The 26691-nt window shown below is 42.8% G+C and overlaps 1 protein-coding gene and 1 long non-coding RNA gene across 2 annotated transcripts in view; one reads left to right on the plus strand and one right to left on the minus strand.

Moving 5' to 3' along the window:
• The window catches only part of LOC120409524, a 41958-nt gene extending 25368 nt beyond the window's left edge, over window positions 1-16590 (plus strand). The window contains exon 4 of the long non-coding RNA XR_005601321.1: window positions 16502-16590. This is a non-coding gene — a long non-coding RNA (uncharacterized LOC120409524). The remainder of the gene's footprint in view (window positions 1-16501) is intronic.
• The window catches only part of HSPA12A (heat shock protein family A (Hsp70) member 12A), a 79333-nt gene that overhangs the window by 14931 nt on the left and 37711 nt on the right, over window positions 1-26691 (minus strand). Inside the window, exons 4-6 of the mRNA XM_039547763.1 lie at window positions 25260-25446; window positions 24214-24318; window positions 21209-21325 (exon numbers count right to left, since the gene is read on the minus strand). Coding sequence (XP_039403697.1) covers window positions 21209-21325; window positions 24214-24318; window positions 25260-25446 — 409 coding nt within the window. The remainder of the gene's footprint in view (window positions 1-21208; window positions 21326-24213; window positions 24319-25259; window positions 25447-26691) is intronic.

Consider the following 26691-nt stretch of genomic DNA (forward strand, 5'->3'; position numbering starts at 1 on the left):
TGTCCTACTTTTCTTTTCTCCTACAAGCTCCGGTGTTTCCCCCTAGATCAGGGGTGGGCCACATTGGGGCTGCGCAACTGTATGGAGGGCCGGGTAGGGAAGGCTGTGCTTCTCCAAACAGCCTGCCCCCCCCACCCCCTCCCACTTCCTGCCCCCCTCAGAACCTCCACCCCATCCAACCGCCCACCACTCCCTGTCCCCTGACTGCCCCCTGGGATCCCCTGCCCCTTATTCAACCCCCCCACTCCCCGCCCCCTTACCATGCCGCTCAGAGTGGCAGGACTGGAAGACACACTGCCCGGCTGGAGCCAGCTACGCTGCCCACGCAGTAGCGTAACTGCAGGGGAGGGGGGACATCAGGGGAGGGGCCGGGGACTCACCTCCCCGGCCAGGAGCTCAAGGGCCGGGCAGGACGGTCCCGTGGGCAGGATGTGGCCCGCAGGCCATAGTTTGCCCACCTCTGCCCTAGATTCTGATTTTCTCTTATGACAGGCAACATTGACATTTCCAAGCTCCTACAGTTCCAACTCAAGTTGAGGTTTTCCTGCTAATGTTGTTTATTGGTAAACTGTGTTCCTTAGTGCTAAAGCATGTTGGTAAAGAGGAGAATGGTTTTTTGGTTTATTTGTTTTCATTGTCAGTCTCCCAGGCAACTTTTGGGTGCTTTGATTCATGCACATACACTGTCACTGCATGAGAGCGATCCAAAAAGAGGCACAACCATTACCTAAGATGTGAACAAGCCTTTAAAATTCAAAACAAACAAACAAACAAAAAGTGGCTCAGATGGAAGAACAGCTGACTTGCACTGGAACCCAAAACAGTTTACACAGTTACACTTCGCACTACAGTAATAAGACAACTGCTGGTTGTATGTGCTGGGAAATAACTTGCTTGTATGAGAAAGTATAAGTGAAAGTAAAGCTTGTTCATAAGCCAATGCTCAGGCCAGACTGCTCAGCGCGAGGGGGTCAGGGCATGGAAGGGGGTCAGGGGTGCAGGCTCCGAGGGCACTTACCTCAAGTAACTCCCGGAAACAGCGGCATGTCCCCCCTCCGGCTTCTATGCGGAGGCTGGCCAGGTGGCTCCATGTGCTGCCCTGTCTGCAGGTGCCACCCCTGCAGCTCCCATTGGCCGCAGTTCTCAGCCAATGGGAGCTGCAAAGCTAGTGCTTGGGGCCGGGGCAGCACACAGAGTCTCCTGGCTGCCCCTCCCTTCCAGGAGCCGTGTGGAGCCTTGGCAGGCAGGGATCCTGCCTTAGACACGCTGCGCTGCCGACTGGATTTTAGACAGCCCAGTCAGCGGTGCCGCCAAGTTCCCTTTTCGATCAGGTGTTCTGGTTGAAAACCAGACACCTGGCAACCTTAGTCTAGATTAGTACTTATATGGCTCTCATCACTGTAATATCTGGATGCCTCAGAATTGTTAATAGATTTTATTCTTTCAATACTCCTACAAGGTAGGAAAGTAGTATCCCAGGTTTATAGGGGGAGAACTGAGGCACAGGGTAGGTAAGTGCCCAAGGAGTCTGTGACTGAGCCAGGAATTGAACACTATTTTTTGAGGTCCAATCCAGTGCTTTCCCCATTAGATTGCCATTCCTACATGCCAAAGGCACAGAACAACCATCTCTGTGTGTGAATTTGGATTTATATAAATATTTCCCTTGTAAATGGGGAAGAGTTCTTGGGAGATCTGCACAAGGTGATGAGGTGATGTTTTATACCACTTCAGTGGTGGGTGTCTTATTCTAGGTTCTACCATTTGTATGTGTGTGTGGAGGGGGGATGGGTGGAGAGGGGGTTTCAGGAAGGTTTGGTCACCTATATGTCTGTGGAGGCAGACAGGGGAGGGTGCATATAAAGGGACTGACTCCAATTAACATCTAATTCATAATAGATCAGGATGGTAAATTCAACTGATGAAGCATAAATTTTTTTTTTGCACTAATTGAGCCCTCAGTGTCAGTTCTTCTCATCAGTTTTGCAATCCAAAGATATTTGTGTACTTCATGGATAAGCCATATTATTTAGTACTGTGGATTTTATTGCTGTTGCCTTTAGTTATCCTGCCTGCAAAATGATGCCTAATGTGTCCTTTGTAAAAGGAACCATAGCTGCGGCCTTTAGTAGTTCAAACAGATAGTATTAGGAACTGTATTTAAACCTTGTGAATGACTGTGTATTTTTCCTAATACTCCATTCATTTTGAGTAGGCCACTGTGAAATAAATAAAGCCTAATAGAGTAGAGTGAATGATAGCATGGTGCATGACTTTGTGAAATACAAAAGTGTTGATGGTGCTAATTATGGAGGCTTTCGGAGATGGGAGCCATTCACACAGGCTGGATCTCCGCTTTGTACATGTTCCTTTCTTAAAAGCTCAAATTATGCTGAATATTTCTCTATAGTGCTGTCTGTATTTTATTGCATTTAAAAAAAACCTCAAATCAAAATGGTATTTCATTGTGTCCCGTAACATGGCAGACTAGTCTAGGGAGAAGAAGGGTCGTTCTTGAGAACACTGATGATGATAATTCTGCATTTCAAATGACTGAGGACTATTTAGTTCTCTGGAGCTACTCAGAGCATCGCTATATTGAGGTAGAATCCAGACCTAAATGTTTGTTAATTTGGAGCCAGTCTAACGCTTTCCAAGCTTGCCATGACGTATTATGTTTGTTAGTCACTAGAAATTATTTCTAACTAACTATCACTCGCAACGTTGTAGGAGTGATGCACTCCAGTGGTCCCAGCTTCTACAGGCAACAGAGCCAGCTCGCTAAGCTAAGGCCTCATCTGTATCAGCAAACCAACTCCTTGTCCCCATTCAGTTGTCCATGCTACAATGCACAATGGATCTTGGGCTGCTTCTGCAATCCTGAGACTAGGTGTTGGAGCATCCAGAGTTCCTCTGGAGATAGAGCATGCAAAGCTGAATGGGAGAGGGGCAGTGGCACACAGAGGCTCCTCCTTACTGGAGTGCCGTTCACAAAGTAAGAAATACCAGTGCTAGTACAAGCACCAGCAGTGCAGCACTGCCGATGGCTCAGTACTAAATGAATTATCCATTTTTATGGCTAGTGTCCCCTTTTCACTTGGTGTTATATGGTGTTTAAGCACGTCACCATTTTCCAGATGTACAATGTGTCATTTTTCGAGAAAAGTAGCTGCCCCATAGCTAGCATGGTCTCCTGAGCCTAAAGGAAAGCTGTACCTGCATGCACTGAAAATTGTACCTTCAGGTAGGCTACTCATCAAAGACTGCCTGGCTAATTATTATTAAACATCTGCATGGCGCATCATGGTTTTTGTGCGCTCTACAAAGAGAATAAAAGCAGAGTCCAATGCCGCATCCTGAAAGGTTACACAATCTAGCTCACTCCACACTCACTAATTTTCAGAAATGAGATGCTCAGTATAGAAAGTATCAGAGAGGTAGCCGTGTTAGTCTGGTTCTGTAAAAGCAGCAAAGAATCCTGTGGCACCTTATAGACTAACAGACGTTTTGCAGCATGAGCTTTCGTGGGTGAATGCCCACTTCGTCGGATGCAAGAGACATTTCCACTCTTGCATCCGACGAAGTGGCCATTCACCCACGAAAGCTCATGCTGCAAAACGTCTGTTAGTCTATAAGGTGCCAAAGGATTCTCAGTATAGAAAATATTTTACATTAAGTCTTTGAGATAAATTCAGTGGTCATTAAGACACAAACTACCCTGGTCCTTGTGTTGGGATGGGTTGCCTTGGCTTTTATGTATTTATATTGTAGAGGGAACACTGGTCTGCTTCCTTGATGCTACATAAATAGCTGAGCTTTATGCAAACTGAGTGGGCTGGGGTAGGGAAGTCCACCCCTCCAATCTTGAGCGTACTCTTCCCCTCCGGTACCGGGACTTCCCTCTGAATCAGGGGTAATTTGGAGTCCACGGACTCTGAGCTTGACTGGGACCAATGCTGGGAGTGATGCCGGGATGATGTCCTTGAACGGAGCACCATTGCTGGCTTTCCTCTTGACGGCACCCTGGGAACGGATGCTGGAGGCTTCTCCCTGGCCGGGAGGGGGCTCACCACTGATAAACCGATGAGGTCCTTTGCTGCCTCAAATGTGTCAGGTGTGGAGGGCTGATCCATTACTCCCTCAAACCCGTCGTCCACACTGAGTTCACTTAGAGCTGGACTCAGTGGGACTTGTGGTGCTGGTATCATTGGTGACGGCACCGGTACAGCATCCATCACTCTCTTCCCGGTGCTCGGGGCCTTGGATGGTGCCGGTCTCCTTTGCGGGGAACGTCCGCGCCCTTCCTTTGGCGGCGCCTTGGGCCGCACCAGGGAGGATGAGCGGTGCCGGGGCCTACTTTGGCGCTCCAAGTTTGATGGCTTACGGTGCTTGGCCAGCACCAGGTCTCTTGACGACTCCAGGGCACTCCACACTGAGGAAGCTGGAGCCAACGTGGGGCGTTCCGCTCTCTTTGTTCTTGGCTTGAACGCCTTGCAAATCTTACACCACTTCATTTGATGTGCTTCCCCTGCAGCATGCCCTGCAGCCTGGGGCGGGTGCTGGAAGCCTCCAAGCACCTAACCTCCTAAGTGTCCACAACAAGGGAATGCTAACGAACTGATAACAGCTATGTAACTCTAATGCTAAGGGATTGCTTCTCGAACCAGAGAAAAAGGTTGTTCCAATGCTGCCACGGACGGTAAGAAGGAACTGGAGGAGGTCGGGCCAGCGGGGGTATATATGCACGGCACAGTGGCACCACTAAGGGGGGGCGCCCCGCTGGCCCAACGGGAGCTGCTAAGGGAAAAGTTTCCAACGCTCGTGCATGCGGTGCGTGCACACCTAATGTGGAATGGACGTCAACAAGCACTCGAAGAAGATTAAATGACTTGCCCAAGGCCACACAGAAAGTCCGTGGCAGATGTAGGAATTCTAATTTCACAACTCCTGAGTTCCAGTTCAGTGCCTTAGCTTTAGCTACAAGCCCAAGCTCCCTCTCGCAGCTAATTAGGCAGCTATTTAATTTGAGCATATAAATGCTAGTTGGTGTGTGCAAAATCTGCAGGGGCATCTATAAAGTTGGCCCTATATAATATCTGCATAAAGTTGATGTGGGTCATTACGGAACTGAGTTCTACAGGTTGGTACCCTTCACCCAACTGTTATTACAAATAAACAGCAGCTTTGAATAAATGGCAAATTTTGGGTTTACCAGAATATTTACTATAATTGCTAACAACAGGAAAGCTGTGATTGCAAGTTGTGCACAGCATAGTATTTGTAGGGAATGTATTCTGTAACTGAGCTAAGACAGTGCCACTGCAGCTGGAAATTAAGTGCCTTACGAAATTTACACTGTTTAAACTAATCAGTTCATTGTGTTAACAGATTTGTGATAACATCGCCTGCTTAGTGTGTCAGTAAGTGAACTCTTCTTTAACCCTACTTTTTTCCTCACTGGCTAGCACTTTCTCCAGTCCCATGGCATCAAACTGGGATGTCACAAATAAACAACGGAGACCTAATTACACAGCTGAGCATGCCAGCAAAGAAGATGAGCAACAAGGGAAAAGACTCAATGCATTATCACCAAGAGGCTCACAAAGGGGTAACACATTTCAGAAAGCTACCTGAACAACACGCTTAATGCCATGGTGTTAAACCTTTAGGTTTGATACTTAAAAAGCCTTTCCCCAAAATATTTGAAAATCACGACACCCTCACACACATACATGCTATGATTTTAACTTTCAGAATAATCAGAGACATACATTACAGAAAGTAATACATGAATATAACAGAATGAGGTCAGATCATCTAGTTAACTCAGTCCACTTATCTTCTTAGGGCCAGATTCCCAAAAGTGCTCGGCACCCACAACTGGAGCTGGATTTTCAAGAGTTCAGATTGCATTTAGGCACCAGAATGAAGTGAGAGTAAAAACAGGAGCTTCTGGGTGCTGAATTCTTTTGAAAATCCAGACAATTCATGTAAGTGCCTCAATGGGAAGATATTTGAAAATCTGACCTGGAGGACAAGTCTACACTGCAGCGCTACAGCGGCGCATTGTCTGGTGAAGACGCGCTATGCCGACAGGCGAGCGCTCTCCCATTGACACAATTACGCCACGTCCATGAAAGGCAGAAGCTATGTTGGCAGGAGAGTGTCTCCCACCCACATAGTGCAGGTGTGGACAGCGCTTAAGTCAATGTAACTTGTGCCACTCGGTGGAAGACTTTTTTACACCCCTGAGCGACACAAGTTACATCAACTTAAGTGGTAGTGTAGACAAGCTCTGAGTGTTTTCAGGCTTCAATCCTACCAGGGGCTGAGCTCCTCAACCCCCACTGAAGTCAAGAGAAATTGAAGACACTTAGCACCCTGCAGGATCAAAGACTTATCCTATAATGTGTTATTTTTTTAAAATACATTCATGGCTCTAGCTTCTATTGCTGCCTTTACTTGAGGCCAAAACAACAAATTATTTGCCCTCCCCAAAATATTTTTACTTGTCTTCTTCCAGCGGCACCCGTCACCTCAGTATCTGAGTGCTTCCCAAGAGACAATCATTAAGCCAACACTCTAGATATTGGTGAAGAGTCAGAAAGCCATTTTCATTAGAAAATTCACATTTATGAATTTAGAAAGCTCTGGAGGAAGAAATGGACAAGGTTACCTCTAAAAAACATTTACTCTAGTGGATTAAGAATGGGAGTGGGAGACAGGATGTCCTAAACTCTTTTCCCATCTGTGCTACTGATTGCATGTAACATTTTGCATTGACAAATGTAAATGTAGTGGGTAATTATCGTTATTCTCATTTATCGCAGCATCCGCTTCTCTACCTGTGAAATTAAGTGACAAGACAAGGATACTCACTCACCTATCACATATTTGGTTATAATCATTTTGGATTTCACTTATGGCAAAAGGCAGTAGCCCCATTTTGCAGATGAGGGAAACTGAGGCTAAAAAGTTTAGCTGACTTGCCTATGAGGCAATGTAGTCTAGTGGACTGAGCACAAGACTGGGAATCAAGAGACCCCTGTCGTATTCCCAGTCTTGATTTGGTAGTGTTTTACACACACTGCACAGGAGTAATTGGCTGTGCAATGCGAAAAGCATGCGAGAATTAGCAATATGGGCAAGATTAATAGCCCTCAGTCTTATAACTGTCCTGTTAGCTTCCCTTGAGACCCCTCTTATCTCCTCTTTTTCTAGCAATGGAGTATAAACTGCTACTATATATTTATACAATATTTATCATTCTTTTAAAAATGCTTGTGTGCTGGCTGTCCAGTCCTCTAGCATTCTCCACCCTTTGTTAATATATTCCTCTTCCCTGTCATCTATTTTGGTGCCATCCCTAGTTTACTTGGTTTCTTCCCTTTTATTTTCTGACACCCATGTTTCCCTGTCTAGCATGTTCCCCTCACTCTTCCTGGTGAGCACAGACAACTGTTCCTATGCTCCTCAATTATCTCATTAAGTGCCCATTTACAGGCTCTCCCAGACCCCAGTGGCCTCTGCTGGCTTATATTTTTTACTTCATTTTTACCATCATTTCAGTTTTCAGCTCTAAACACCTCTACAGTTTGAATTGGCATCCACTGAACCAATAGCTTCTTAAACCATTCCTAGCAGCTGCCCAGTCCCTTACAATCTTACATGTGGTTGCCCCACAACACCTAGACCCTAGGGATGCCCGGAACACCTCTGAACTCTGGGAAAGTTCAAACCCAGATACAGACTTGGTGGCTCAATAGTCAGCTGTATGGAACATGTAAGTGTCCCGAAGACAGGAGCTGAAAATTCTAGTAAACCAGTGATACAAACAGCACAAACAAATAATGCAGCAATGGGTCAATATCCAAGTTTAACCATTTAACATCAACCATTCATTACATCCTCCTGCATCATTTAAATTCTGAAAGCACAAGAAAAATGCCCTCTGGGTTCAACAACCTCTCTGAGTGGAAGCCCTATAATGGGATAGAAACAGGATAGATAATATGCAAGATTCCTACAATAGTTTTCCTTGGTTTTTCAGGGCATCTTATTCTAATGATTTCACACCCACTTTGCATAATCTCTCAGAAATGTTTTCCAGTTGAATTAAATTAGGCATTTTAAATATTCACATAACAAATGATTATGGAGTTCTGAGGCCAGGATCAGCATATTATTTATTAATCTCATCTAAAATACTTACTACCAGGGTTTTGGAGCAGAGCCCGGAGCTGGAGGGCGGAGCAGCTCCAAAGCCCTGCTTACTACCAGAGGAATTTTGCAGTAGCCAAAGATATGGTAACCTACTTACTTAGACACATTGTAGAGGAAGCAAATCAGAAGAGAAAACAGTAAGTGGGGCAGTAGACAGGGCAATGGTAAAGCAGAATGTTGCCCCCATCTTCCAGGAAGTCATCTTTTCCCTCCACAAAATATCTGCATGACCCCAGGTCCATATGGGGAAAAAGTGATCATGGCTAGGGTCAGGTGGGGAAGCAACTGCATTACACATGCTCTTCACCAAAACTGTCGCTAATCTGAAGGGGAAATCAATGGAGAATTAATGCTGTGTTTGGCAGCATAATCTCCAACTGCACATGCTTTGGAATCATGGACTGCAGCTCAGACAGGGAGTCTTTGGAAGCATGGCTATTGGCCCTGCCATGCTCCCATGCTACAGAAAGGGGGAAATACCCAGCAGTGAGAAGGAGGGAGAGTTTGTCTAAAGAGTGCCATGAAATCTGTGGGGTGGGGAGACAGGATCCTATTGGATTTGTGCCTCTGAATTTGAGATCGCTTCCCTTGCCCATTCCACAACCCTGGTCCTCCCATAGACTGGGGTGAGACTATGCAGACTAATAGCTATGTGCAGTTAAATGCTACAAATCTCTAATGTTTCAGGAGTACTGAATTCACCCAGGCTATGTCTACGCTAGAAACCTTACAGTGGCACACCGCTGAGCGACATACATTTTGCTGACACGAGTGGTAGTGTAGACACAGAATCATAGAAGATTAGGGTTGGAAGAGACCTCAGGAGGTCATCTAGTCTAACCCCCTGCTCAAAGCAGGACCAACACCAACTAAATCATCCCAGCCGAGGCTTTGTCAAGCAGGGCCTTAAAAACCTCTAAAGATGGAGATACCACCACCTTCCTAGGCAACCCATTCCAGTGCTTCACCACCCTCCTAGTGAAATAGTATTTCCTAATATCCAACCTAGACCTCCCCCACTGCAACTTGAGACCATTGCTTCTTGTTCAATCATCTGCCACCACTGAGAACAGCCTAGCTTCATCCTCTCTGGAACCCCCCTTCAGGTAATTGAAGGCTGCTATCAAATCCTCCCTCACTCTTCTTTTCTGCTGACTAAATAATCTCAGTTCCCTCAGCCTCTCCTCGTAAGTCATGTGCCCCAGCCCTCTAATCATTTTCGTTGCCCTCCGCTGGACTCTTTCCAATTTGTCCACATCTCTTCTGTAGTGGGGGGACCAAAACTGGATGCAATACTCCAGGTGCGGCCTCACCAATGCCGAATAGAGGGGAATAATCACTTCCCTCGATCTGCTGGTAATGCTACTACTAATACAGCCCAATATGCCATTGGCCTTCTTGGCAACAAGGGCACACTGCTAACTCATATCCAGCTTCTCGTCCACTGTAATCCCCAGGTTCTTTTCTGCATAACTGTTGCTTAGCCAGTCGGTCCCCAGCCTGTAGCGGTGCATGGGATTTTTCCTTTCTAAGTGCAGAACTCTGCACTTGTCCTTGTTGAACCTCATCAGATTTCCTCCAATTTGTCTAGGTCACTCTGGACCCTATCCCTACCCTCCATCGTATCTACCTCTCCTCCCATCATAGTGTCATCTACGAACTTGCTGAGGGTGCAATTAATCCCATTCATTAATAAAGATGTTGAACAAAACTGGCCCCAGGACTGACCCCTGGGGCACTCTGCTTGAGACCGGCTGCCAGCTAGACATCAAGCTGCTGTTAGTAAAAGAAAGACGAGGAAAGGACAATATTGTGTTTGCTAGGACCTGAGCTTTAGCAGAAGCAGATGAAGTACCAAAACAATTTCAGAAGTTGGAACTTGCTTGAAACTGTCAGGAACTGAATGCACAAACTCCCGCTCTTTGGCATCTGCTCAAATGACTGGGGACTGATTTTTCTTGTAGTACTGACTTTACGCCATGCTGACCAGATGCTCAGTATAATCATAGGAATTTATACTGATGATAAATCCCATTTGGTCCAGACGGGTATGGTTTGGAACATTAACAATCCATGTCAAGTGTCTATCTAAGGGTTCTCTCGTTCACTAACGGCATTTCGGCAGTTATTATTCTACATCTAGTGCCCTTATCTAGCCAATAGGCCAATACTGTAGCCCCTATTTTCATAGTGCATGACAGCACCATTTGAAAGCATAGGGCATGTGTTCCTTCTTGAACAAACTTTCCCTTAGTATCACTTGCCTCTACCTACCCTCCAGGGCCGGCTTTAGGAAGTGTGGGGCCCAATTTGAATAGTTTCCCTCCTCCCCTTCCACTCCAAACCCCTGGAACGAATCCATCACAATTCTACATGTCTGCTTTCACTTATTCCTACTTTCACTCTCTTGCTTCCTAGGCTTCTCCCAGTCCTTTCAGTCTATTGCTGTCACATCCTCTGACTCTCTATCATCTCCTTGTGCTGCTCTGGTGGAGCAAAGGGGACAGAAACTGTCTGGAACTTGCCAGCTGAGGATTCCCCCAGTGTGAGGGGTTTCTACTTGGCGTAGAAGTGCCACCTCCACTCCTGATCCTGGTGTAGGGGACATGCCAGAGGAGTGTGAAGGGAGCGAGTGCTACCATCTGCTGCAAATTAAACTAGCCATTCCTGGCTGTGTGCCTTTCCTAACATGCTGTCCCCTAAATGCCAAACAATTCTCCAAATATCCTCTCTCTTCTCCTTCAACAGGTCCATTTACTAACTTCTCCTCCTCTCCAGTAAGGTCTCTTTGCCCTCCTTATCCTGAACTATTGTTCTGAGTCTTGTCTTGACACTTAGTGTTGCAAGACTTTACAAAGATAGTAAGACATGTTCCTTGCCCCAGAAAAGCTCTCTCTATGACATAATAATACAAGGATGACAGATGTACAAGACAGTTTCTGGAAAGCAGTGTTGACTGCTGTTTAGTGTGGAACTGGGAATTAGGACTTCTTTTCATTCCCTACTGGGCCACACTGAGGGTACACTTGTGGTCCTGCAGCAGGTGTGGTAGCATAGCGCTGGTGTGGCCACACTCACAGCTACCAGCGCTGGTGTGTGGCCACATTTGCACAGCACAGCTGCAGCATTAGCATTAGGCATTGGCAGCAGCTGGCAGCAGCAGCGGCATAGCAACGTGCTTTTCAAAAGAGAAGGGGAGAGGGAGGGGGGTGGGTGGAGCGGGGGAGGGGGGAGAGAGAGAGAGAGAGCCAACATTTGTGCTTTGTCTGTGTGTTCCTGCCTTGAAAATCAGAACATTTTTCATTTCCTTTTCTTCTTAACTCTTAAGCCTGCAGCAAAAGCAGACAGCCCTCTGTTTTCTCTCATTTCTGCCCTGCCTGCCCTGCATTTTTTTTTTACAGCAGATGACAGCAGATGACAACAAATTGTTTGTTTTTTTTTTTTTTTTTTTTTTAGCAGCAACTGAGCTCCTCGGACAACAAAAACAACAAACAAAGAGAGGCTGCATAACAAACAAAGAAAGCATTCTATAAAAGCATTCTGGGATGGGATTCATACCCTGAGGCCAAGGTGGTGTGTGTGTGTGTGGATGACCTGTGCTGCAGTGCTGCAGCTGGAGCCTTATCTCCCATGCTGCTGAGTGAGGTGGCCACCAGCCAGCAGCCAGGAGTTGCAGCAGCTGAAGTGCCCTGCAGGTGTGGCCACTACTAATTGCAGCCAGCAGGAGCTTTTCCAGCGCTGCAAATCGCCAGTGTAGCCATACCCTGAGGAGGAAGGTAGCTTCTCTATGCCTCAGCATCTCCATTTGTAACATGTACAGAGCAACACAGCTGCCCTCACAAGGTTGTCTTGACACTTAACTAATTTTTAACACCTTTGAGATCCTGAGATGAAAGGAGCTATCAAAGTATAAACTATTGCCACTATGGTTTATTTACAAAGGATTCTTCGGAAATACTTAGGGTACACTCTGATGATCCTTACTCATATTGGGTAGTACTTACGCTTTCGAGTATTGACTAGTATAATTTACTGAAAGTAAGGGTTGTGGAATGGACCCTAAGTCTGTGCAGACTATATTACTGGTGAAGGAAAAGGACCAAAACACTTTATAAAAAGCTGATAAGGAATCTGTCACTATCCAGTGCTTTTCCCATTGGTCAAATCCACAAGAAGTCCTTAATCTCTCCCCTTTGTGACTGTTGTGCCAAGAGCCTACCTTGGTGTATCAGTGAGAAGGAGCAAATCATATCTGACATCATGACAGCAACATCAGACTCACTGTGAAAAGGCTGAAGTTATTCAAGTGCTCAAGACTATTTAAAGAGTTCAAAAATCATTTCAGTTAGAATTTCTACTTGATCCTTCTGATTTTGAAGGGAAATATTCCTCACACTAGCTGATTATTTAATCTGAGTGGGTAAAAAGTGCAGCAGTTTTGAGAAGTCTAGAATGTTCTTGCACCCTTAGCAGTAATCAGACATTTTAACAAGTGAATTAACACAGAAAATATCAATTTAATTCAACATGGATGCAAATACCAAGTATTTTCACTGAGTACACCATCAATCCAACATTGCACTGGTATCTCATCACAAGCTGAGTTTAAAACAAGAATTCAACCTGCATGAAAAACTTTCATCTAACTGCAAAGAAGCATTGGGAAAAATGTCCCCTTCCGTAAAATAACTTTCTTTCTGTTTAAAGAATAAAGATGGTTTTGTGGGTAAAGTCTGAGACTGCAAGTCAGGAGATCTGGATTTGATTCCTCCATTCTTAGCTGTGCTACAAAATTCCTCCGTGATCTTTTTGCACATCACTCAGGCCTAAATTTGCAAGAGGGTCCAGTAATTTGGGAAGCCTCAGTTTCTGAGTACCCAATTTGAGACATACAGGGACTGGTTTACAGAAGTGATGTGTATTGCAGCACCTACTGAAGTCAGTGGGAATTGTGGGTGCTTGACACCTTTGAAGATCAGGTAGAAGGCATCTCAAGCTGGGCTCTTATTATACATGTGCCTGCTTATATTCTTTAGCCACTTATTTCCAACAAAGTGTAATCTATTTGATATTTCACTTCAATCTGCTAATCTATTAATAAGCAAGTCCCATCATGGGTGCAGAAAGTACAGCCTGTAATGGGGCTTATTACCAGTGGCTGTTCAGAAATTGGGGCGTTGCATTCAGTTAAACAAGATGAAAAATGTACCTTCATCCTGGGCGTATAATTGGTGCCACCTAGAATCTCAACAAGGAAAGCAGTTTGCCTTCAGCATGATCTTTGAACAATCGACTAGGTGAGGTTGTAAAGGCGCCTGCGGGTGGCACAACCACTTCAGGGTCAGGAAATCCAAGTATCTTTGGTAGCTGATTAGATGAACCAGTTTGTTCTAGATGGCTAAGTTGTCTCATTGAGACAAATTTCTCTGTTATGATTGTTAGATTGTCTAAGTTTGTTTTTCCTCTAGTTATTGTGACAGAGATAAGAGTCCAGGTTGTTTGGGTGCCTTAACTGTGCATTACTGTACTTCCAAATGTTTGGGTTTCTTTAATTTTAACTTGAACTTCCTCAGTTTCTAAACACTGCTTCTTGGAAACATGTCCATTATCAACACACTTCTCAACTCCATCTTCTCAATTTTGCTAACTTCATTTACAAAAAAGTGAAATGCTTATGACATGCATTGAGAACCCAAGAAGGCAGACAGCCAGATACCCTGCAGAGCCTTGGAGCTCACAGGGTACTAGGACTACGGGAAGTGGGAGTTCCACAGGACAGCTGAGAAGAGAGGGTGCAGGAAAAGCTGTGGAGCTTAGTTGCTCTGCTTGATTCCTGGCTTGCTACCTAACCTCTGTGCATCAGTTTCACCCCTTCTCCCCAGCTTTCATTCATACCGTTGACTCCTGCTCCCCATCAAGCCTCTTAGTTCCAAAGCTCACAAGACCACCTGCAGGTCCTAGCAGATCAGCAGGAGCAATGGGCCAATGCAGACTTCACAGGAAGCCAAAACAGGAGCTGCAATCAATGTATAGATTATGGGTGTGTAGATGATTTAGGAAAACAAGAGGCCCAAAGGTCCACTAGCTCCAGAGGAGCCTGTGGAACTCGGAATATCCAGCTGCCTGTGTTGGGATTTGCTTCTGATGGCTGCCACCTCCCTCTTATTCAATTGTACACACGACAGCACATTCTAAATCCAAAGCACCCCTCCCTTGTATGAACAGGATGAAGTAATTTTGTAGCGGTGCTCACTGAAGTCACGAACCCCTGGATTCTACAGCCCTTTCTTGAGCCCCACGAACATCCCTTTTTGCTTCCCCAAGCCGACATTGTAGTGCAATCATCATGGGAGGCGCTGCCTACTGACTGTTGTGTGTGTGAAAGGGTGACTGTCTTGCTGCCTGCTCCCTGCTGGTGGTGTGTTTGTGAAGAGTCTGCTGCCAACTCACACAGCACAGCAGAGTGTGAAGATCCTGCTGCTACCAGCAGGGGAGATGGGGATTCTGTTGCCTCCTTTATGCAGGTGCTGAGATTATGATTTACCATCCCTGCTGGCAGGGAGCCAATGAAGATTGTCACTGGAGAAGTACAATAGCATCTGTTTCATACTGCCTTTAAGGGATCCTCATAGGAATTAGACTGCTGTTGGGAACTGCCTCAGATCTCCTTCCTTGCTCCAAAATTACGAGTAGACCCACGCTCACTAGTGAATTTAACATCAGTCTGGATAAGGTTAATGTGTACATTGCAGAAGAAATGCTTGCCAAGATGAAGGGCTGTGCCGGCAGGTCTTCAGGCAGAAACAGGACTGCACTAGCACAATTTCTGTTCTTCCACTATGGTAATTTTGCTGCAACTAGTTCCAAAATGACTGTTGCTGAAGGATGCTTTTATGCAGTAGATGAAGTCATAGCAAACAGGGGCATTACAGTAATCATGGACTGCATTATATTACATTTTACAGGACGCAGGAAGCCATCAGCCATACGGCAGCTGGAATTTTTATGCCTAGCACTCTCAGTTTTATAGCCTATTAGACTCTCATGAGCTCTCCAGTGTCATAGGTTATATTTTTGCAGGAATATTCTCTGTACACTGTACATGCACACCAACTGCCAAGACTGAAGGTATACCAGAGTGCTTCTCTTTATTCCCATACCTTCTGAACATTACAGAGTTCAGCAGCCTTCCCCCTTACTTTTCTGCCATAGGTTCTTGTGGAGCAAACTAGTTCTATAAAGAGACCTATGCAAACTTGGTTAAAAAGAGTTTTGTGTGGGAAATTTTGAAAAAAATTGATTTTCTGTTGGGAAAGTTTAAATGAAATATTTCATTTTGGAGATGGGGTCAGTTCAAACTGAAACATTTTGCCTTGTAGAACCAAAGTGAAATGTTTCTGGGCCAGGTTGACATTAATCTGTGTCCACCTGAGCCTCACAGAAGTTATAGTTTGGTTGCCTGATTGCCTCTTTAGCCTCTGTGGACTGGTATCCCATTAGGTACTGTGGTCTTTCCTCAGGAAGGACGGACATTCTGATTTTTCAATCAGCTCTACTATTTTCATTTATCTGATAAGACTTTCTATGCCATGTCGGAGCTCCCTGTTAACATTTCCACTTCTAAGTACAGATTCTCGCCTTTCTACATAAAAATACAGTGTGGACTTCAATGAAGTGAGACAATTACTACGGAAGAGATTCCAAATGCATTTCAAGGAGGCTATACACAGTTCACACTTGTGAAGTTGTGCAAATTTACTTCCTAAGCACAGAATAATATCCACCTGCTCTGTTACCAGGAACGTAATGAAAAGCCTTACATTTTACTTGCCTCTAACAAGTCAAACCAAACAAATCTTGCCCCTGGCAAGTGGATGAGTAGAATTTTGCAAAGCTGGATAAAATGGCTCACCTAGTCCATTGCCTGGTGATTTCATGTAAACCTATATGCAGTTATTAAGAGGTGTAAAATTAGGTTTGTTAGCACATTTCCCACTATGCAGATCTTCACTCCATGACCAATATACTTCCCTAATTATTTATGGTTGCAAACTTCCGCAGTATCACTTTATAAACACTTTAATGCTTATGTTAAAAAGAATTCATAAACGTAAAAGTAAAAGTATTTTCAGGGCAAGATAACCCCACGAGCCTCTGATAATCACAACAATCAATTAATTAACACAATTCTGTCTCTGTTAACAAGTGCCATTAAAGAAAAGTCTTCTGTCTCTCTAGAGCCACTAATATGTCTAAATCCATTTCCTTTCCTATGCAGTTTACATCAGAGGCTTGCTACAATGCAGTTGGCTGCAGTATGAGGACTTCACAAGTTCAAAACATCATCTTCGTCTTTAGGCATTAAACATCTGATCTAGACTTAAAGGGAAAAAAGGTTATTATGGCAGCACCCAACAGAAAATGAACCACACTGTGCATTGCATCTCAGTCTAAGTCTCTCTAGCTTCTTAGAAAATGAAGGGAGAATTAAGTAATGAAATAGTAATACAATACAAAATAATACAAACAGCAGCAGCAGCCTTTCAATGAGACCTAGGTGCCTAAGGGCCAGATTTTCAAAGGTATTTAGGCACCTAAAGATGCAGATAGGTGCCTAGTAGGATTTTCCAAAGCATCTTGACAGGGAGGGCACCTAACGCCAACCACAGGATCTGTTTAAGTGCTTACACAATAGAAAATCTAACCTAAAGGCCCTTTTGAAAATGGGACTTAGGCTCCTAAATCACTTTGGGGCTTTTGCAAATTTTATCCTGTCTGTGGGTTTTTAACAGTACTGAAGAAAATAAATTACACTCCTCCCACATGTCTGGAGCTTGAACCTGCAATCTTTAGATAGGCATAGCTTCCACTGAAATGAATGGTAGTTAGACCTGAGGTAGAGCAGGTCAACAGGACTGTGTCATGAGGTCACAAGAAGGTAAGTTTGGTGAACTGGAAAGCCTCATTCCATTATGGGCTATAATGTGCTGAGGGTGATTGCATTTTTACTGACTCTTAATGCAATTACTGTTTCTCCAGTTATGATTTTGCTTTCTGCTGATGTAGTCTTCACTAATTATAACCAAATTCTGTAGGAAGTCCTGACATTTCTATTGTTTTTGGTTTCCTGTCTCTCATAATATTCACTCTCTATCCTAGAGGAAAGCCAAGACTATAATACATTCTGGGAAAAGATTAAGTATTTAATTTCTGACTCTTTTTTTTTTAAACAGTGCCTTTCAAAAAGCAGACTTCTTTTCTGGTGGAAAATGTTTGACAATAGAACAGATGTGCACAACTGAGGCAACAGCACACAAAAAAAGTAATGGCATGTTGCACTATTTTATTACAAAGAACATATTTTGAAATATCTCTCCGGAGAGTTGCAAAATATTCAGCTTGGTAAAATAGCTACAAATGGTTCTATGTCAATGTCTCATTGAATCAGAAAGCCATTTCTTCTTTGCTCTTTTAAATCCATTTACTGATGCTGGAAACCTGAACATCAATTTTTTCAAATACATTTTATATGTATATCAATATTGATAATCAACTATCCAGCATTTTACATCTTTAAAGGGATGTACATATGAGCATAGGAACTGTCAGTTGGATCAGACCCAAGGTCCAGTCCAGTAATCTCTGACAGTGACCTGACCAAATGCTACGGAGGAAAGTATGAGAACCCTGCAATAGGCATATGTGGAGTAATCTGCCCCCCACATTAGGTCTCATCCTGATCCCTAATAGCGAGATATTGACTTAAGCCCAGAAGCATAAGGATTAATATTCCTTCCGCAAAATTTGTTATAATTAATTACAACAACTATGGATATTCTTGATATCCATATAAATGTCCAATCCCTTTTGGAATCTTGTTAAGTTCTTAGCCTCAATGACTTCCCGTTGCACAAGAGTTACACACTCTCATCACATGTTGTATGAAACAGGATTGCCTTTTATCAGTTTTGCATTTCTCACCATTTAATTTCGTTGACTGTCCCCTCTGGGGCAGACATGATATTCAAAAAAAACCAGAGTTAACCCACTGGAATTCCTGGCTCTGTGCTTAGTCAGACTTCCTCTCTCTATATTTATATGAGCTAAGCATGTAATTTATTCCATTCCCTGTTATCTGTCATCAAACTACAAATCTATTTTGAGAGACTCGAATACACAGTATCGAGATTCATAGAACCTACAATGAAACAATGTTTACAACACCACTAAATAACTGCTCAGTTAACTGATGTTTATAAATCTGCAGGCTAGTTTGCCCTGCACTGATCATATTTCACATACTGTGCTTTACTTCCCTACTTTACAGCTTCAGCATTCACATATTCCTGTCACACCCAACCCATTCCCTAACCCTTATTTCTACTGGCATGTTAAAGAAATTCCAGTCTGCAGTTCCCACTCCTTTAGTGCGCCTGAAGAAGTTGTAGTGAAACATGAGCTGGAAGAATGCCACTACTAAAAAGAGACACCTGACTAGAAATATTAAAGTCTCCTGATAAATAGGCTACTGCACTCAAAATTTCATTTGTATGAAGGGGCACAGTCAGAAGTTACAAGTGCCACTCAAAGCAACATATTACAGCAACAAACTGCTAGCAGATTTGCAAAAAGAACAGGAGTACTTGTGGCACCTTATTTAATTACACACAATGCACTTCATGAAATTTACCATAAATGCTATTAAATAGTTTGGATAGCTTTCATCTTTTCATCAGAGAGGCCTTTACTGTACTGCAACAGGAAGACCTCTTTCTGGCATACATAGCATAAGATTTTCAAAGTCCTGAGAAAGCCTATTTCATGTTACTCCCATGCTCAGGCCTAGCCCTGCTACCCTTGAGCTAATTGCGAACTTTGCTGATTTCAGTTGCAGCAGCATTGGGCCCATAAATCCCCTTAATGCATAACCGTATAGTGATAATCTTCGGGTAAGAGAGAATAAACAGAGGCAGGAAAATAGGGGGATCTCTATGACACATATTGGACATGGCATAGCAGTTATATCCTCTACTCCTTTTTCACTGTTCCAGGGGATATTTAGCTTTGCTTGGAAACCCATTTGAGATGGGCAGAAAAGCCCTTTACCACAGACTGCAAAATTATTTTCAATACTTTGTCTTACAAAACTGCATACTATGAGGTAATGACTTCATATGGTTATTCTTTGCCCAAGATATTCATACTTCTTGTGTTATACCACCTGCCCCTGCTCCCTCAGACAGATTCCCCCCTAGTGCTCACTGATGTGAGCCACCATCACACCATATTAGGCTAACTAAAGTGCAGAGTATTTCCAATTACAAAGTGATCATTTGTTACCGCTTCAAACTTTCCTCTACTTATTTCTCTTGTTACTCATGTTACTCTTGTGGCAGCAAAACCTCATTTTTAAGATACTTGCATGTTTCAATATTAAGTAGCAAAGGCTTATTTAAAAAAACAAACAAACAAACAAACCATTGCAAGTATTGGTTTGAGCAACAGGGTGGATCTGACAGTCGGACTATTTAAGACTGCAAGACAGTTACAAAGCAGAAGAATCAGTTTTCTTCGTTTGTTGTTCTATTTCCATGTTTAAAGAGTCAATTTATGTTTTAAGGATACATTCAATTATTTCTCCATTTCTTTTCATTTTTCTTCAGCTGATCACACATCCTCATTTAAAGCCCTATCAGTCCTCACTATTTATCAAGCTTGCTGATAAAAAAAAACCACAGTCACAGACACAGACACTATTCAACAACATTCCACTGTGCCACAAATGAGAAATGTCAATAGAGCTACTCTTTCCTTCTTACATAGCTCCCATTTCATGAAGACATGCACATAGACAGCAGGCAGACAACAATATACATAGATAACAGATGGGTCTCTAGTGTTTCGGATTTACCTATAACTGTGTCCTTCCATCAGAACTTTAAGTGTGTTTTGCTTCTGGCACTATGATTAGCAATCCCACAATAAAGACTGTTAAGAAAAATGGTGCTCAACATTAGAGATAGGAAGAATAGAGTCCAAAAAACTTGGGTGCCTCCCTGTAATGCTTTGGGGGGTTACGTGCGTACCCCTAGTGATCTTACAAACTGGCAAGGCTGTCATTGGGACATGTAGTTCTTAATGGCCAGAAAAATTAAATACAAAATGAAGATCCAAATAGAGATGCTGGAACTAGGTGTGCAGCAGCTCTCCCTGGCTTGAAATGGTTTCCATCATATACAGGGTTTACAGTTTGGTTCAATGACTCTCAGCACCCCCACTATATAATTGTTCCAGCACCCCTGTATCCTAATGAAAAGAAGGATATGTACATCTAACATAGTAAAGACACAAACTGAGTCTGAAATAAAAGGACAGATAGACACTGTATGAATTTTCTAAAAGGATTTCAGGGTATTTTAAATGCACATAATCTGTTTCTGAAGTGAAATTCGTATCTGCATTTAATTTTCTCTCCAGGCTGTCCAGATCATTCCTATTGTGGGAATATGGGCAAAGGGGAAATAATTCCACAGAGGAGGATTTCTGCTCTCCCTCTTCTTACTTTATTTTTTTAGTTACGATGCCGGTGTTGACAGTTAAGAAAAAGCTGTGACTAGTATTTAAATTGTATGGTTCTTGGGCCTCAATTCTGCATCTGTTCCATAGGCAGAGCTCTCACTGAGTTCAGTGGGAGTCCTGGGCACAGAATGACTGAAGAATCAAGAGGCTGCAATGATGGGTGCCAAAATAGGAATCTAGATAAATAGCTCAGGCATCTACTAGGGTGAAAACATACCACTTGATACATACTGCTTTTGGGCGTCTCAGCCCTCCAGTGTTTCTAACCCAGTCCATTTCATTACTCTCTGGCCTGCTTTTATGTAGAATACATTCTTGCTAGTGATACTGAACAAATGTTTTAGAGTGAGTCTAATTACTAGGGATTTAAGGGGGTTATTCCTTCTCTCTCATTTCACAGTCTTACCTTGTATGCGGCTTGTCTCATAAACTGCTTTGCGGGCTGTTTCCAAATAGCAGGCACTGTAATGACCCATCTTACCTCAGAGTTTTCAGACTCTGAGCCAGCTTGGTCACTGAGCTCCTAAACCAAATGAAAACACAGAGACAGATGTAAAATTGACACCAGCTGTTTTACAAGTATATATTGTTTTTGGCTGGCTCCGGCGAAGGTAACTTCCCCTTTTCATAATTTTTTTTAATGTTATGTCTACATTACAAGTCAGAATGTTTAAATCACTAGCCGACATTTCAAGAATGCTCACAATCCCAACACTGGCCTTCTCCAGGAGGCCCATGGAAAGGGTTGCTGCCGTTTCTTAACACGGAACAGGAAGAGTTCGTTTTTCCAACGAGGAGTTCAGGTTTTGCTGAACGTAATAGCGTGTTTATGTATGTTTATGGTAAAAGTCTGGTCTTTGCAGACACTTTAAAGAATTCCCACTTTCACCCTGATCAATGTACGGCAAATTATTTGCTGTAGCACTGACAAACCTCGTATTTTACAATCTGAATTTGTCAATGGCTGCTTTATACATTGCCCATCTTTAAATCAATCCATTTTTTAAAAACAGAGTCAAATGTAATTTCCTCTTACTAAAAATCTGAAAACATCTGACTGTTGATGGCTTGAAAAAAATTTACTTTTGAGCAAACATTTAATAGTAGCATTTTTTTTTAAAGAGCTTGTAGTCCATTTGCAGGTTAGGGAATATTTGTGACCTGTTTTGGGAAAGGTTCCAAGTAAAATGTTGTTATTATATGTCCTATTTAAACCTCCATCAAACAGGGTAAACAACAACCTCCTTTAGAATGTAAAACATTTTTCTATATGCAATTCCCCAAGGCATTGCGTTTGCTTAGCTACAATACAATTCAAAACTTGTGGCAAAAAAGCAGAGACCTGATATCCCCAGGACACTTTGTTTGATCCGATTATTATACACGCAAAGTAATGATCCATTTATACTGATTATTTTACACATATATGCAGAACGTCATATCACAGAACTCTGCTTATTTATATCAGTTCAAGTCCAGAGGATGCAACGGAGCAAACCTGTACATGTCAGTGCGTGCGGTGCCCCAGAATATGCACATTTGCCTCGGAATTTCCCAAAGCTGTGTATGGTTTCAGCTCTGTGACTCATTAACATTTGCGTGTGGGGTCAAAGCAAAGCAAAGTAGTTGGAGTCCTAAATATGGCTTTGAAAATGTAAGGGTAGGCTGGTGTCTTCTCTCACAGCAGCCATAAAGAAGAGAGATAACAATCAAAGAGAATAAATGAATCTCATTCAAAAAAAAAAAGTAGGTTAACTATCTAACAATGAGGCTATTTAAGTGATACTTGCCTGAATGGAGCTTTAGGGACAAATTCTTCCCTAGAAATCCCTATACAGAGTGCAGTGGTTTATGTGAGTCCAGAATTCAGCTCTTACTTCATGATCCTGAGTTGTACTAGCCAAGGTGCGGGTATACTGTTCCCCTAGGGACAGTAAACCTGGTAATTTCTGTGATGGGCTGGATACTATAGAAGATGCTTTCAGAGGGGCTAAGGTGCACTGATTATTGCCTATAATGCAAAGTAAGGGCTGGCAGAGCCCGGGAGAGATTGTCTGGGTGGTTAACACGCTGGTGGTGCTAGGGAACTGACACCTAGTGAAGCACAAGCAACTCTCTCTCTCTCTCTCTCTCTCTCTCAGAGACAGGAGGGTGACAAAGTAACTCACAGTCTTGGGCACCCCAAGAAAAGGTTACAGTAGCATGAATTGTTTACCTAAGTAATGTCTTTTGTAGGACAATACATGCTGTATAGCTCCTCACCATCAGCTAGGAAGCACTTTACAGGAAGTGTGAAGTGTTGCAGTTTTTCAGTATGTGTTAGGGGAGAATACAATTCCATTCTCTCTAATTGGTGAGGCTAATGTTAGGAATTTTGTTTTCTTTATTGCAAAGAAACCAGACCACTTTCATCTCTCTTATCTATAAACATCAGCCATGTTATTAGAAAAAGCAAAAACATAAAGGGTGGGCACTTACATTTGAAGTAGAAGTGATGCAGGGGAGGCAAGACACTAGAATAAGTTATAACAGATGTTGCCTATACGGTATCTCCCTAATGCTGGTGAGATTTTTTATACACAAACATTCTCTATAAGGGACAAAAAACATCATCTGCTTTCTGTTCACAACTGGGTGAAGTCTTCCCCAGGTAGAGAACTGGAACAAAGTCAAGGCACCACATACGCCTCCAAAATAGGGGACTTGAGCATCTGTATAGGAGTGAATTTCACCCAAAGGGTGCACAGAGACTCTAAGAATCATACAGCTAAAAGCTAGTAAAGCTTTGGAAATTCATCTCTATTAAGGAACGAATCCTGCTAATTTGACTTGCTTCTGACTACTCACTGCAGGTAACTGGAATTTTGTGTGAACAAAGATCAGCAGGATTTATAGCCCTAAGAGGTTAGAGTACAATCTCTTAGACAGGAGAGAGCATTTAAACGAGTACAGAATATGGAATGCCCCAGCAGCAGGAGAATCACAATGAACAGAACCAAAAGAGGCTCTCAGATGTATTACTTCTGGAGAGTTACATATACAGATAGTGCCAAGTGCTGAGTTTCCCGTATTCAGATTTTTAATCACATTTTGTTCAGGCAAATGCCAAATACAAGAAGATTTTCCTTGATGAGATAATAATAGGTATAAAAGCATCATTCCATTAAGAGAACATTCAGTCTCTGCATTGTGGTGATACCGATACATCCTCTTGTTCTCTCTGTGAGGAAGGAAATCACTTACGGCTATCCAGGACCTTTCACAGTCCCCAACTTTCCTGGACTTCCTACAGCTGCCCCACTTTGTTTACATCAAACACTGCTGGAGGCTGAAGCATGGTTAAAATTGTTGGGCCAGCATTTGTGCTAGTTATAAATATAGAGAGCTGGATAAAGGAAGTATTTTCCCTACCTTTAATGCCTGTTCCTTAAAGAACTGCAGGGCGTAAGCAAATATTTCAAGTGCTTTGACTTTTTTCCCATTTGCAGCTGTCAGATCTGTTTCCATGGTGAGATTCTAAAGGAAGAAAATAAGAGGTAAATGTTAAATTCATTTCCCACTGCTTGAGGGAAGGGAATTCAGCTTACTGGGACCCACCAGCTTAGGAAAACTGACATACATTGTTTTGGTTTTTTTCCTGGTTTTCTTTTGGAGAGGATCTAACCAACCACAGGGATTTCCTGGATTGTGATATTTTGCTGTTTGTTACAAGCCAGGTTTTTTGTACCTATCAGTTGTGGCTACAAATAGTTGTAGGCAGAGCTTGGTATGTGGATATTTAAATATCTCATTTGCATAAATTGCACCTGCAATTAATTGCAGCCATGAAACTGCATGCAAAAAATGAAGCCCAAGGTAAGGGTGAAAACAATCATATCTTTTGAATTCCTACCAAGACGTGAAACTGGAAAAGAAAGTATTGACCAACCCCAGAACTCTAGAATAGTTATTTTAAGATTTAAAGTCAGAGTATAATAATTGGGAGTACAGTCAAATAGTAACATGTCTTCCTTTTGGAATATACCACCAAGTATTAAAGGTGAATTCACTCCAATGCAGAGGGTCACCCTTACAGCTGTGTAGCTCTTAAGTTCCTCTTACACCCTCAGAATAGGGCTTCAGTGGTGCATAGGTCTTAGGCTCTCTGCTCAGGGGTGAATTTCACTCAAAAAAACCAGACAGGACAGGATGGTCCAGGAGAGGCAACTGCAAAGGTTTAGAATGGCATTAATAAAAATGTTGAAGAATGTTTGTTGCTGGCAGAGGGAAGCAAAATAAAGCAGTAGGCTTTACATTACAAGTTTCACTTAATAAACAAATCAATTTTTTTGTACAAGTATGAATGCTGGTGCTCCATGCCTGGATCATTATTCCTAAAGATAACTGGCATGGCCAATATAAAAATATGTTTAGTTACAAATACAAAACCATCGAAGCAGAGCTCAATTATTACTTACACCAGTGGTGTGTAGCTTCATCTTAAACTTTTCAAAATATAACCAATGCTTGGATTCATTGGGATCCAGGTCATGGTAGAAATCTCTTGCTGCATAACCAAAGCTATGAAACTTTCTTTCTGGCGTTAAGAGGATAGTAGTTGGAGTCTTCTGATTGGATACACCAGGATCTCCACCTTCCCATCTCCTATGAAAAAGGTGAACCAGCTTCAAACTAGTGATAATTAACATTCATAATGATATGCTTATTAGTGAATTGTGTAAGCAAGCTGGCAGTGGGTTACACACAAGAATTTCACATGAGCAGACTTGGATTTGAATCCTCTTTAGGCCAAAAGTGAATGTTTATTCACATCCAAGAAAACTTTGTTCCAGACTTTTAACAGTCTTCATACATGGTCATGAAATTTTCAACAGTATAGTTATATCCTTCCCTTGATGGGTCTATAACTCCCATAATGTGAGCTACACAGGAGTAACAAGGGGACAACAGTATCAAGATCACTGAAAGTCAATAATATAATGAACAAATTAAATATTTATTATATTAAAAGAAAACACTACAAAAGAACATTAAGGTTGCAAAGCCAAGCACTCAAAAGTCAGGAAATGGCAAAGTTGTTGTTGCCCAGGCAATCTTAAATCAGCCCCCATGTCAATATGCATTATAATATAGCCTTTAAATGCATGATCATTTACTACCACCCCACAAGACCCCATCAAGGAAATCCCATCCAGTCAAATGCCACCATGGAGAATTGGATTCTATCCCTGCCTCTACCATAGAGTTATTTTGTGATACTGGACAAGTCAATTAAAACAAACTTTTCACAGCTGGCCACTGATTGTGTGTTCCTCATTTTCCGGGTACCTTGTTTGAAACCTTAGGGGGCATATTTACAGAAGAGCTGAGCACTCACAGCTGCGACTGGAGTTAATGGGAGCCATGTTTTAAGCAGAATGTGCTATAAAAATGCTAAATATTCTGAAAAATAACACCCTCAGCATCTCAATTTGGGCATCCAAAATGAGTGTAAACAATGTTAGCCTTCCTCTCTGTGCCTCAGTTGTCCATCTGCAAAATTAGCATAATAATAAATCCCTACCTCCCAGGGGGTTGTGAAGATAAATTCATTAATGTTTCTAAAGCACCCACATATCATGGTGAAAACAACACAGAAAAGCCTATGATTAAGGTTAAGATTCTGTCACGAGTATTTTTAGTAAAAGTCAGGGACAGGTTGCGGACAATAAACAAAAATTCATGGAAGCCTGTCCTGTCCCTGACTTTTACTAAAAATACTCTTGGGCGGGGAAGACATCTAACAGTCAGAGCACTGCCAGGGGCTGACCTCCGGCAGCTGCCCCAGCCCCACTGCTGCTCCTGCCGCAGGGGCTGACCCAACCCCAGCCAGTGCTTCAGCCCTGGGGG

Source organism: Mauremys reevesii, linkage group 7 (assembly GCF_016161935.1).
Source record: "Mauremys reevesii isolate NIE-2019 linkage group 7, ASM1616193v1, whole genome shotgun sequence".
Classification (NCBI taxonomy): domain Eukaryota; kingdom Metazoa; phylum Chordata; order Testudines; family Geoemydidae; genus Mauremys; species Mauremys reevesii.